Source organism: Nelumbo nucifera, chromosome 1 (genome assembly GCF_055504915.1).
Source record: "Nelumbo nucifera cultivar China Antique chromosome 1, China Antique-T2T, whole genome shotgun sequence".
Classification (NCBI taxonomy): Eukaryota; Viridiplantae; Streptophyta; class Magnoliopsida; order Proteales; family Nelumbonaceae; genus Nelumbo; species Nelumbo nucifera.
The window spans coordinates 115,283,685-115,296,308 of record NC_142649.1 but is presented as its reverse complement, the minus strand read 5'-3'; the positions used below and the strand labels follow the sequence as shown (position 1 = coordinate 115,296,308).

At 39.4% G+C, this 12,624-nt stretch overlaps 1 protein-coding gene across 2 annotated transcripts in view; it reads right to left on the bottom strand.

Annotated features, from left to right (window-relative positions):
- LOC104601865 (vacuolar sorting protein 39-like) overlaps nt 1-12,088 on the bottom strand; it is a 43,669-nt gene extending 31,581 nt beyond the window's left edge. The window contains exons 1-4 of one of the 2 annotated variants that reach the window (XM_010265360.3): nt 11,484-12,088; nt 10,752-10,963; nt 8,162-8,293; nt 7,897-8,040 (exon numbers count right to left, since the gene is read on the bottom strand). In XM_010265360.3, the coding sequence (XP_010263662.1) occupies nt 7,897-8,040; nt 8,162-8,293; nt 10,752-10,963; nt 11,484-11,925 (930 nt within the window). In that variant the 5' untranslated portion in view covers nt 11,926-12,088. The remainder of the gene's footprint in view (nt 1-7,896; nt 8,041-8,161; nt 8,294-10,751; nt 10,964-11,483) is intronic. The other variant, XM_010265362.3, reaches the window with a different exon arrangement.
- Between the last annotated feature and the right edge of the window lie 536 nt (nt 12,089-12,624).

Below are 12,624 nucleotides of genomic sequence, written 5' to 3'. Positions count from 1 at the left end.
ATTGTGGTGTATATTCAGAGGAGACATAATTGAGATGGCTTCATCTGTAGTTGGGAATGACAACAAAACAGGCATCATGCTCTCTTCAGATTATCTAAGTGTTCAAATGACATCCATCAAGTTGAATGGTGAGAACTATATACCATGGGCAAAATCTGTGGAGGTGTTCTTGAAGGCCAAGAGGAAAGTAAAACATGTGAGGGAAGAGAAACCTTCCTCTGATTCTCCTGGGTTCAGTGATTGGGAACAAGATGATGCACAGATAATGACATGGCTTTGGAACAGCATGGAACCAAAGATTAGTGTGAACTTCATGTTCCTAGATACAGCCAAAGAGATCTGGGATCATGCTAAAAAGTTGTCCTCTGGACAAGACAACACAACTAGGGTATATCAATTATACCAAGAGTACTTCAATTTGAAGCAAGAAAGTCAAAGCTTAGAAGAGTATTATGCAAGTTTGAGAAACATCTGCAATGAGCTAAATGTGTATCACCCTCTCACATCAGATGTCCAGATCCAACAGCAGCAACGTGAATAACTTGATGTGACTAGGTTTCTTGTGGGCTTGAAGGCCGAGTATGAGCCTGTCAGAGCACAGATATTGGGGGGATCAGCTCTCCCCTCACTTGAAGAAGTTTTTGCTCGTCTTAAGAGGACATCCATTGAGTCAGTGGAACATTCTTCCTTCTCTGATAGATCTGGTCTGGTAGTGACTAAAGGGAGTAGTCGTGGAAGTAGAAGTGGTGGTGGCAGCGGTGGCCCTCCAAGCAACCGTGGTGGACACATGTTTAACCGGGCCGGTGGCCGGACTGGAGGCCGTGAGTCAGGGAGAGGCCGTGGAAAAGGAAGGGGTAATGCTCAGAGAAAATGTACACATTGTGGCTTAGAGGGGCACACAGTTAATTTCTGCTATGATTTGCGTGGTCCACCTAACACTTGGGCTAACCATGTTACATCTAAAAGTAGTAGCACAATTACTGAAAGCCAGCAAACTGCACCAACCCCCTCCACACCCACTTGTGCTTCCGGGCAGGAAATGGTGAGTGTACCATGGGCAATATATGAGCAGTTCCTTCAAACATCTCAGCAGAACACAGCTACACTTGCCCATTCAGGTATGACTTGTTTAGCTTCCAAAGCCTCACCCTGGATCATTGATTCTGGCGCCTCGGACCATATGTCTGGGACTCCTGATGTATTTTCTTCCCTTTCTCGCACCTCCACATCTCAGACAGTTACACTTGCTAATGGTTCTACATCTCCTATTTGTGGTGTTGGTGATGTTGATCTCTCCTCATTGTCTTTAGCATCTGTTTTATATGTTCCTAAGTTCCCTTTTAACCTTATGTCTGTTAGTAGATTAACCAAGTCCCTTAATTATTCTGTAACCTTCTATCCTTCTTCTTGTGTGTTTCAGGATCTCAAGACGGGGACAAAGATTGGTGGAGGGCATGAAGCCGGTGGTTTGTATTACCTTGATGGTGGTGGCCCTCCAGTGGCTTTTTAGTCATCTCTTACTCCTCTCCAATGGCACTGCAGACTTGGTCATCCCTCTCTCAAGGCTTTGAAGCTGCTAGTTCCTTCCTTGAGTCATCTTTCATCATTAGATTGTGAGTCATGTCAATTGGGAAAACATCATCGAGTCTCATTTAGTCCAAGAATTGATAGTCGTGTCTCAAGTCCTTTTGCTTTAGTTCATTCTGATGTATGGGGTCCAGTTAAAGTGGTGTCATACAATGGGTTTAAGTATTTTGTAATCTTTGTTGATGACTTTTCAAGGATAACATGGATCTATCTTATGAAAGACCGTAGTGAATTGTTCTCTATTTTTCAGAAATTTCATGCTGAAATACGCACTCAGTTTGGTGTTAATATGAAAATACTTCGCTCCGATAATGCCAAAGAATACATCTCCTCATCATTTCAGCATTACCTAGAACATCATGGAATAATTCATCAAACTTCTTGTGCCTACACCCCACAACAAAACGGTGTAGCTGAACGGAAAAATAGACATCTTCTTGAAACTGCTTGGTCCTTGATGATCAATATGCATGTCCCAAAGCACTTTTGGAGTGACGTTGTTCTTACATCCTATTTTTTGATAAATCGGATGCCCATGTCAATCCTTGGAAGTCAATCCCCTTTCTCCGTGTTGTTCCCCACTTTGTCTCCCTTTCCTCTCACCCCAAGAGTCTTTGGTTGTGTTTGTTTTGTTCAGCACTTGGGGCCTGGAGTAGACAAGCTAGATGCTTGGGCTACGAAGTGTATTTTTCTTGGCTACTCAAGGACTCAGAAAGGGTACAAGTGTTATAACCCTAAGTTTCATAAATCGTTTGTGTGCCCGGATGTCACCTTCTTTGAATCAGTTCCTTTTTTCTCCAATGCCGGGGTCTCTTCTTCTCCCTCTGTGGTTCCTCTTCCTGTTCCGATTGTGGACCCCCTTCCCGTAGCTCCCACTCCTACTGCAGATGCACATCATATGCCGGTTACTACAGAGAGGCCGCCAATTACTCAAGTGTATACTCGCAGAAGTGCTTCGGCTCCTCCTCCACTTCAGCACCCGTCAACAGATCCTGTTACTGCTCCTTCTCCCTCAGATCTTCATCTCCCTATTGCTTTGCGGAAAGGTAAACGTACTTGTACTTCTCATCCCATTTCAGACTAAGTTTCCACTGCTCACATTTCTGCTTTCCATTGCAAGTTTATATCATTACTCTCTTCAGTTCCCATTCCCAAGACTGTACAGGAAGCCCTTGCCTCTCCAGGGTGGCGGCAAGCCATGGAAGAAGAACTCTCTGCTCTACAACATAATCATACGTGGGAACTCACCATCCTTCCTCCTAGTAAGCACATTGTTGGGTGTAAATGGGTCTATACAGTGAAGCATCTTCCTGATGGCAGTGTGGAACGATTGAAGGCACGGTTAGTGGCCAAGGGCTATTCTCAGTTATATGGTGTGGACTATATGGAGACATTTTCTCCTATGGCTAAAATTGGTTCAGTTCGGGTGTTGATCTCATTGGCTACTATGTATGATTGGCCTCTCCTACAACTTGACATCAAAAATGCCTTCCTACATGGTGATCTTGTTGAGGAGGTGTATATGGAGCAACCACCAGGGTTTGTTGCTCAGAGGGAGGTTGGTAAGGTGTGCAGGCTCAAAAAGGTAATCTATGGACTGAAACAATCTCCGCGTGCATGGTTCGGCAGGTTCAGTGAAGTGGTGAAGGCCTTTGGGATGAAACAGTGTCAGGTTGATCATTCCGTGTTTAGCTATAACTCGAAAGATGGAAAAACCTTGCTAGTCGTGTATGTGGATGATATTGTCATAACTGGAAGTGACAGCAATGGAATTGACAGGCTGAAAAAATTCTTACAGGACCACTTCAATACGAAAGATCTGAGGAAGCTAAAGTATTTCTTAGGAATAGAAGTTGCGAGGTCAAAATAGAGGATCAACCTATGCCAGAGGAAATATGTTCTTGATCTACTTGAAGAAACAGGGTTGTTAGGTGCTAAACCAGCAGAGACTCCTATGGAACTCAATGCCAATTTAAGTGTGGATGCAGGTGATGAGTTTGATGATCCTGGAAGATACAGAAGGTTGGTGGGAAAGTTGAACTACCTGACCATTACCCGACCAAATATATCATTTGCTGTGAGTGTGGTGAGTCAGTTTATGCAACATCCCCGGGTTCCTCACTGGGAAGCTGTTCTGAGAATTGTTAGGTACTTAAAGGGTGCTCCAGGTCGTGGTCTGTTATACCAAAAAGGAGGACCTCTTGAGATAGTAGGGTACACAGATGCTGATTGGGCTGGCTCTATATCAGACAGGAGGTCAACCACAGGGTATTGTACCTTCTTGGGTGGCAATCTTGTAACTTGGAAGAGCAAGAAGCAAACAGTGGTGGCAAGAAGTAGTGCGGAAGCAGAGTACAGGGCTATGGCCCATACCACATGTGAACTAGTATGGCTGAAGAACCTACTACAAGAGATGGGTTTCTCAATTGACAAACCCATGAAACTATACTGTGATAACCAAGCTGCTGTTCACATCTCATCCAATCCGGTCTTCCATGAAAGAACTAAACATATTGAGGTGGATTGTCACTTTGTGAGAGAGAAAGTGATAAGTGGGGTAATAACTACATCTCATGTGAGCTCAGGAAATCAGTGGGCAGATATCACAAAAGGATTGTCTCGGGGAAGAATAGATTACATTTGTAACAAGCTGGGACTATATGATATATATACTCTCCAGCTTGAGGGGGAGTGTTAGAATGCTCGAGTCAGGGGTATTTTGGTCATTCTGGTGTATCTTATTGAAAGTGAAATGTCTATTGTATCTGAGTTTAAGTTATGTGTCCCATCTTCTATGAGGGACAAAATTGTCTTTCTTGTAACTCAAGTTTTCATGAATAAAAGTCAAGTGGGTCGGCTAGGAGAAGTACTTTTGTACATCCTCTCTTCTAGTCTGGCCAAATACTTTTCTCCTCTCCTTCTTCTTCTTCTTTCTCTTTTCTTTCTTCTTTCTTCTTCTCTACTTTGACCTAGAAACAACTAGGGTTTATTCACAACAAGGAAAGGGAATACAAAGAAGGAAACAAATCCCTTAAAGGCCAATCACCGACTCACAAGTCTTCCCAAAACCGGATTTGAGTCCCTAAACAAGTATCATACTTGACAAAGCTGAGGAACTAATAGCGAAAACTATGGATTGCTTTCCAAGGTGTTGCCGAAGTAGTCTGACATGATACACCAACATCCCAACCATTCTCCAACCCCCCATGAATATTGCCCACCACCTTGTGCCACGAATTCTCCCTCTCTAAAGGCCATCTCCATAACCACTTCCCTAAAAGAGCCATATTCTTCTTCCTCGCATTCTCAATACTTAAACCACCTTCTTTCTTACTTCTACATACAACCTCCCATTTGATTAGGTGGTCTCTTCTAGCCTCACCCGGCTCTCAAAGCAAGTCCCTCATGATTTTCTCTAATTTCTTTTCTTCCCGTAGTGGAATTCTAAAGAAAGAGAGGAAGTAAATTGGTAGGTTAGCCAAGACTGATCTTATTAGGGTAATCCTACCACCAAAGGAAATATAGTTTCTCTTCCAAGCAGCCAATCTCCTTTTACATCTCTCCAAAATTGGGTTCTAGAATCTGCTCTCCTAAGGATTGGCACCTAAAGGAAGACCCAAGTAGGTCAAATGCGCACTTAAGGCATTCCCCTCCAAATTAATCCCTACTAGGCAACTCTTGTCTAAACGATTCAAATTTGAGATCCTTTCAAACTACTTGATCAATTCTTTTAAATTCCTCATCCTCTTGGTATCTCCCTCTTCACAAAAAATCATGATATCATCTACAAACAAAAGGTGAGTAATTGGAACATTGTTTCTCCCCACTCTCCAACCCCTAATTTCATTTTCCCTGCCATCCTTAGAGAGAAGTCTACTAAAAACATCCGCTAGTAAGGAAAAAGAAAAGGTGAGAGAGGATCACCTTGCCTTAACCCCTTGCAAGCTAGGAAGAAGTCTTTCACCACTCCATTAACAAGAATAGAATAGTGACAAAACCGAATACAACCAAACACCCAATTGCACCATCTCTCCCCAAATCCACGCTTTTGCATCACCTCTGTTAAAAGTTCCAATCCACTAGATCATAAGCATTTTCCAAATCCAATTTGCAAACAAATCCTTCTCTTCATTTCCTCTACACATTCATTGGTGTTTTCTCACAAGAATAGAGAGAGGAGAGAAGAGAGAAGAGAGAAGAGAGAAGAGAGAAGGGAAGAGGGAGAAAGATGTGTGAAAAGCAAAAGGTTGGGCTGGCGACGCCCAGCTTCTCTTTTAGAATAATATGATGTAACAAACATAATATTTTCTTTATGTTGTTATATCAACTATCATCCCTCAGGCTACCTCAAGGAGGTGTCTGTTATTTCTTTCTGCAACACCGTTTTGTTGCGGTGTTCTGGCACACGAGCTCCTATGAATGGATCCATGAGAAGCAAAGAACTCATTGAGCTCCCCATGGAAATATTCCTTCACATTGTCTGATTGAAAGATCTGATTTTTCAACATGAAACTGTGTAAACACCATCCTCTGGAAATCTTTCACGATCTTTGGGACTTCATCTCTGCTACGCATGGGAAATACCCATGTATAACAGGAGAAATCATCACTCAATATGATAAAGTATTTATACCCGCCCTCTGAAGTTATTGTAGCAGGCCCCCACACATCAGAATGCACAATATGGAAAGGAAAATTGGATCTTTTATTACTTGAATGAAATATTGTTCTACATTGCTTCCTTAACTGACACGTTTGACAATGGAAATTTGACACGGAACAGGACTTAAATAAAAAAGGAAACAAAGACTTCACTATTTCAAAAGACACATAACCTAACCAATTATGCCACAAAAAAAGACTCTTATTTGACTGACTATGTGACTCTGAGGATGACACCGAGAAACCAGCCTTGTTGAGAGTGTAGAGACCATCCACTAAGCTTCATCTACCAATCGTCCTCCCAGAAGCGCCTGGTTCAAACTATCTCTACGACCTGTAACAAGGTTTCTCCAGTTATCTAGGGTTTTCGGGAAAAATCTCCAAGAACCTGCCCTAGGCTTCAACTAAGGATGAAAAACCTCCATAAAACTCTCCAAAAACCTTCCTAACTAGGTTGCATAAGTAGCTGATTGATCAACTTATCAGTTCTCCATACACACTATGTATGGGCAAAGAAAAGAGAAAAAAGTCGAAAGTAAGAACCCGCTCTGATACCAAGTTGAAAATTACACCTACAGTAATTCGGATAGTGCAAGAAAAGAAGAAAAGAGAAAGAGAAAGAAGAAGAAAGAAGTTTCAGCAATTGGTTGTGGAAGAAGAAAAGAAGGGAAGAGAGAAAAGAAGAATTCGAACCTCTATCTCTAGCCCCCTTTCATCACTTCTATTAATAATTCTTAAGTCTGAGTACAATTACTCGGATACCCTTAATGGGGCGGCCAGCACTAAAGAAATAATTAAAGAAAATAAAAGAAGGCCCATAACTAAGAAACATAACTTTTAAATACTACTTAAAAGAAATAAAGAACACTAAGGCCCATTCTCACTACAGTGAGCAGCGAGTCTTCACAGTGATTCAAGAAGCTAACAGTCTCTCCAATCACAAACTCCAATTATGCAAGGGAATTTAAAGTGGCTTGTGAACTGAAAGCATTCCTTATTGATTCATGTGGCTAACTCATCCAACTTTTCATTCTAGGGTGGAGAAATAGTGGAGCCATTTCAGACAGAATGGCTGAATAGGTTTTTCTTTTACTCAAAAACTAGGGGGATTAGAGAGAAGCTAGAAACGTGGAACAAGGAGATTTTTAATGATGTCCGGTGGTAGTGCTCTCGGTACCTGGTTTACCCAGTATAGAGATATCCCTCTTGATGGCAATGGAGATATACTCAAACTTCTAGAGACCTAAGCATATAATAAAAAATTAAAAAAATAAAAAACTCATTTTCATGTCTTCAATGTATGAAATTTTTTAAGAATCATATTTGTCACCTTTGGTGATATAGGAGATTCATCTAGCATATTTGGATGGCAGGTGGAGGGGCTTTGGTCTGTCAATATTTGTTATAAATTGCATTAATTAGAGAATAATCAAGATGGCTAATAAATTTAAGTTCCTTTTCTTTTTCCTTTTTCTTCTTTGGTCTTATAGTTTGAGGCAAATAACATAATCCTAGGGCAAAGATGGTGTCAATATTCCCCATTGTACAGCCACTAGAAATACAGGGGCCTTTTCCAATCAATTGGAGTGTTACTCTAACAAAGTTTAATTAAATACTACCAGACTTATTACTGACAAGAAGTTTTACCTGTGCCCCAATAGGAACAGGAAATAGCCCATGGATAGAGCTATTTAATGCAACAATAACAGAGTTGTTGCTCTGGAGAAGATGATGAACATTGCGGAGAACAACTGTCTGTACCAATGGGTAAGGAGCTCGAAGGGAACGGATCTGCAAACCTCAAACAGTAGGATAAGAAAGCATAAATACATGGTTAACAAGGCAAAATGGAACATATTTGAATAGAAACGGTGTGAAAATGTTTTCTTGATGTGCAAAAACAATTTGCTACCTCTATGTGTCTTGGTAAGAGAGCTATTGCATATGGCTTATGGATGACAACAACTGAGGGGGCCTCAGACCAACATATCCTGCCATCTTGAAGAAGCTTCCCATTTTGGTCAACAAAAACTCCAATATTATCCTAAGAAACAAATTGGATACATTAAACTGTTAGAATTGCTCATAAAATTGAACTTAGGTTAAGGATATTTGACTGTAATTTATTGTATTCAGTGCATCAAATCAGGTAGGTGGAACATAATTATAAACAGTCAGGTATAAACCAATTAGGATAAAAGCATTTGAATGAGAAATGGTTCACTTCTACCATTTTACTACATAGCAACGAGCCCATTCAAAGTGTGGAATCTATAAACATGAAGTTAAACTTTCATGTCAAGAATACACAAACTATAGAGCATTACATATAAAAAAGTATTAAGAGTTCAGTACATATAGAACTTCAACTAAATTGCTAATTACTACTATAAATGTAATCATTGTTTTAAGCATATATTAAACTAGTTGTTTATTGAACTTTCCTATAGTGAGAATTATGATTTCTAAGGGTTTCTTTTTAGGTCTGAGAGCTCTGAGAGTAAATAATAAAGGTAATACAGTTCAAAAGCAAATAAGAGAAGAATACATGAAAATATTTTATGAATGCCATTCCTTTAATGCATCATCTGGTCCGTGTATCCTATTGGATGATGCTACCAGCCAAATGACTTCTTTGCTGATGATATTACATAATTCTGTGCATTTATACCAACACTTAGCATCAAATGAAAGTCTCAACATTCGTTAAAGGATGACTCCATGCATTTCAATGACTTAATCATCAAGAACCACTTCATCATTGCATGAAATTACAATGTTGATCTTGGGCCTCTTGGCATCTCAAGTCAAAATGAGATAAGTATTGTATCTACCTATAGGCAAGTACAGGATCATTATTTAGCTTCTCGGCCCAGTCCCTTGTTATCTCTTATCCAGTATATACAGAACATTTTTTTAATTTTCCCATAGATTGTTGGGGCATCAGATAAACGTTAACACAAAACATGTTTCCCAGATAATATTGGACAAATACAGGCATATCTACCTCTATCTATACATTAAATATACTCAAAGACATATTATGTAGGTTATTTTGCCAACTACTGCATTTATTCAACACACAAAATGCACAGTTACACATACTTGTATACATGTCTGTCTGTGCATGTCCATGTGTATATGCATATATATGGTTGCTTTCACATTTCTAGATTTTGGAGGTTTCCTGTACTGACATTTTATCAGTGGCAACCAAGGAATTTTATTAATACGTTTAAACAGAAATTACAAATTTACATGGCAAGAGGGATTTTGTAGACTAACATACACCACATCTACCCCACCAATTCTTTCATTAGGCTCCCCTTGGAACCTCCCCTACAAGAGACTCCCTCTATTTACCCCTTGTCTAGTTAAAGCATATCAACCATGCTGTTTGCACACTGGGAACCCATAAACCCATTGGAATGTGACCACCATTTCTTCAGCAATTAATTTGATTTCCCTTAATATAGACCTATATATCCCAGTACCCAGTGCTCTCCTTCTTAACCATCCCAATACAACCTTAGAATCCACTTCTGCTATGACGTTTTTGTAACTTGGACTCTTTCCCAGCCTCATCCCTTGTAAGAATGCCACATTGGAAGAGATATTGTCATGCAACTAGTTCTACAAAGAATGCACATATTGGAAAAGATGAACCAATTTGACCTTTTTTGAAGGATATTGCAAGTACCAATTTTCTCATGTACCACCTCCCAACATAGAACTTTAATTTTGGGTGGAATTGGGTCAATTTAAACAGCCTTCACTGGAAAATTGGGACTCAACAAAGGGTCAAGGGTTATAACCTTGAAGAAGAAAACAAAAGAGAACAAGCTCAATGCACAAGCCACCCATATTGTACAATCCCTTTTAGACAAGTCCAAGTGACCCCCCCCCCCACCCCATGACTCAATAAGAGAGGAGACAACAAGTGTCCTCATCTCTGAGGCCCCTCCTGAAATTCAAATTCCAAGATAATCCATTGATGGACAAAGAAAAACAACATGAAACCAGAGCATTTTTGGACACAGTACGAGAGAAAACAGAAGGAAACTTATCTTTGAAAAGTAAATCCCCCCACCACAAATCAGCCCAAATTTTGGTTTTGGTCCCCAAATGAACCTCCTCTTTAGTGGTCAAAGAAAAACTGAGAGAGTGAAGAATTAGCATTTCAAGGAGCAGCATGAGTAGCAGCCAACCCCACATCCCATCCACAGCCAGCATACCATGAACCATGAATACTTCAACTTACGTTGTGCCACAGACAATGTAGGAAAATCACGATTGTGTGACTTGTGTCTGTTCCCCTTGCTATAGGTTCTTATAAATTATTATTTAAAGCAAAATGGTGTAGGAAAACCTATAATGCAATTTTTATAAAGTTTTAAACTGTTTTATAAAATAAAAGTTTAGAATTAGACAGTTGAAATGGGAAAATGAGTTAAAGACTAAAAGTGAAACAGAATTAAACAATTGGCAGAGAAGAAAAATACTTTTCCCAAAAGAAGCTCTCCAGAAGGAAGAGGGACCACTAGTGGTGGGGCAATCCTTCCAGAAGGAAATATCTCAGATAATGCACCATTCATTGCATTTAATATCATGTATTCCCTTCTAATTCCCATGCATATATTTTCACCGCACCAAGCCATGGACTTCACCAAATCAGGAACACTAAACTCCTTCACCTCCACAAATCCTCGACCTCCTGGCCAACCAATACAACATTATTATATTCTACTGAATTAATAAAGTGGTGAGAAACATTAAAACAATTCATATTATACCAAAACATGGCAAATTTTAGCAATAGAAAAATGTTTTGAATAGGTTAAATTTTGGAAAAAGCCATAAGGAAAGTCGAATGGAAGTTAAAACATAGAGCTTTTGATGGAAATGCATTTAGAAGTTACACAATATACAAGAAATGGGTAAAAAAGGAAGAAGGAAGAGGGAGAAATGTCGAAGATATTTATTTACCCTCTAAAAGAAGTAAATCAAGTAACTCTCGATAAATCTCTGTTCTATATGATATGACGGGAAGACCGCCTATAATGAAAAAGGTTACTAAATGATCGATGTTACCTTAAGGAAATGGTAACAGATTCGCCTGAAGAATTGCTCCTTTCTTTCTCGTATGAATTTAAGCAAGCATTATATGATACAATTGATTGAAAAATTCAGGCAATACAAATTGACAAAAATACAAGCTGAATTTAGGGAATTACCGTCATGCCTGAAAATACAGACTCTTTTCTGTTTCGCGAAGCATAAGAATCCTCTCCGGTCATCCCAACAGAACAAGTTGGCTCCTTTGGCCTTGGTAATCACGGCTACCGTCTCGACATTGGGGAGCCGATGAAATGCGATAGATTCGGACAAGGACACAAGAAGCTCCCTCGACACTGAGACCTCCATTGACACCAGAGGCTTCTTGGAGAATCCAGTAATTGTTCTCTCCAAAACATAGGGCTCTTTACGCATCTCCGGATTCAGGTAAAGGCGATCAGAAGGTGGCGATCGATCAGATGCTGAGGATTCTGGAACGAAAATCCTGATACAACCATCGGTGCAGCCTAGAAGAAGCTTGGAGCTGTATGATCCCACGGTCTCGATCTTCGACGGGCAGTTGTTGAGAAGCTCGAATGAATCATACGCACTGTGCACCATTTCGCGCGTTCACTCTCTCTCTATCTCTCCTCGCTCCTCACCCTCTCTCCCTACGCTCGGTTCTTTTGTTCAACAGGCTGCCAAAACATCCCGCGTAAATTACCGAAGCCGCAAAAAGGGTCTCTCTGTTTAGTGGTAAGTGGTAACGACTTTTACGTTAGCTGGTCCATTTGTGTTTCTACATAAGTGCTTATTAGGTGATAATGTTTCGTCCAAAAGCCTCATTTTTTATTTTCCATTTTTACCCTTATCATGTTTTGTATTTTAAAGCTTATTTTCACTTTCCGTTTTTACCCTTTATATTATTATATTTTTATTTTTCCAATTTTATTTAATTAACGGTTAACACAATTTATAAAAATGAAAATTGTGTTTTGTATTTTATTTAATTAACGGTCAATACAATTTTATTTAATTAACGGCTATCATGTTTTATATTTTAAAGCTTATTTTCACTTTCCATTTTTACCCTTTATATTATTATATTTTTATTTTTCCAATTTTATTTAATTAACGGTTAACACAATTTATAAAAATGAAAATTGTGTTTTGTATTTTATTTAATTAATGGTCAATACAATTTTATTTAATTAACGGCTATCATGTTTTGTATTTTAAAGCTTATTTTCACTTTCCGTTTTTACCCTTTATATTATTATGCTTTTATTTTTCCAATTTTATTAAATTAACGGTTAACAC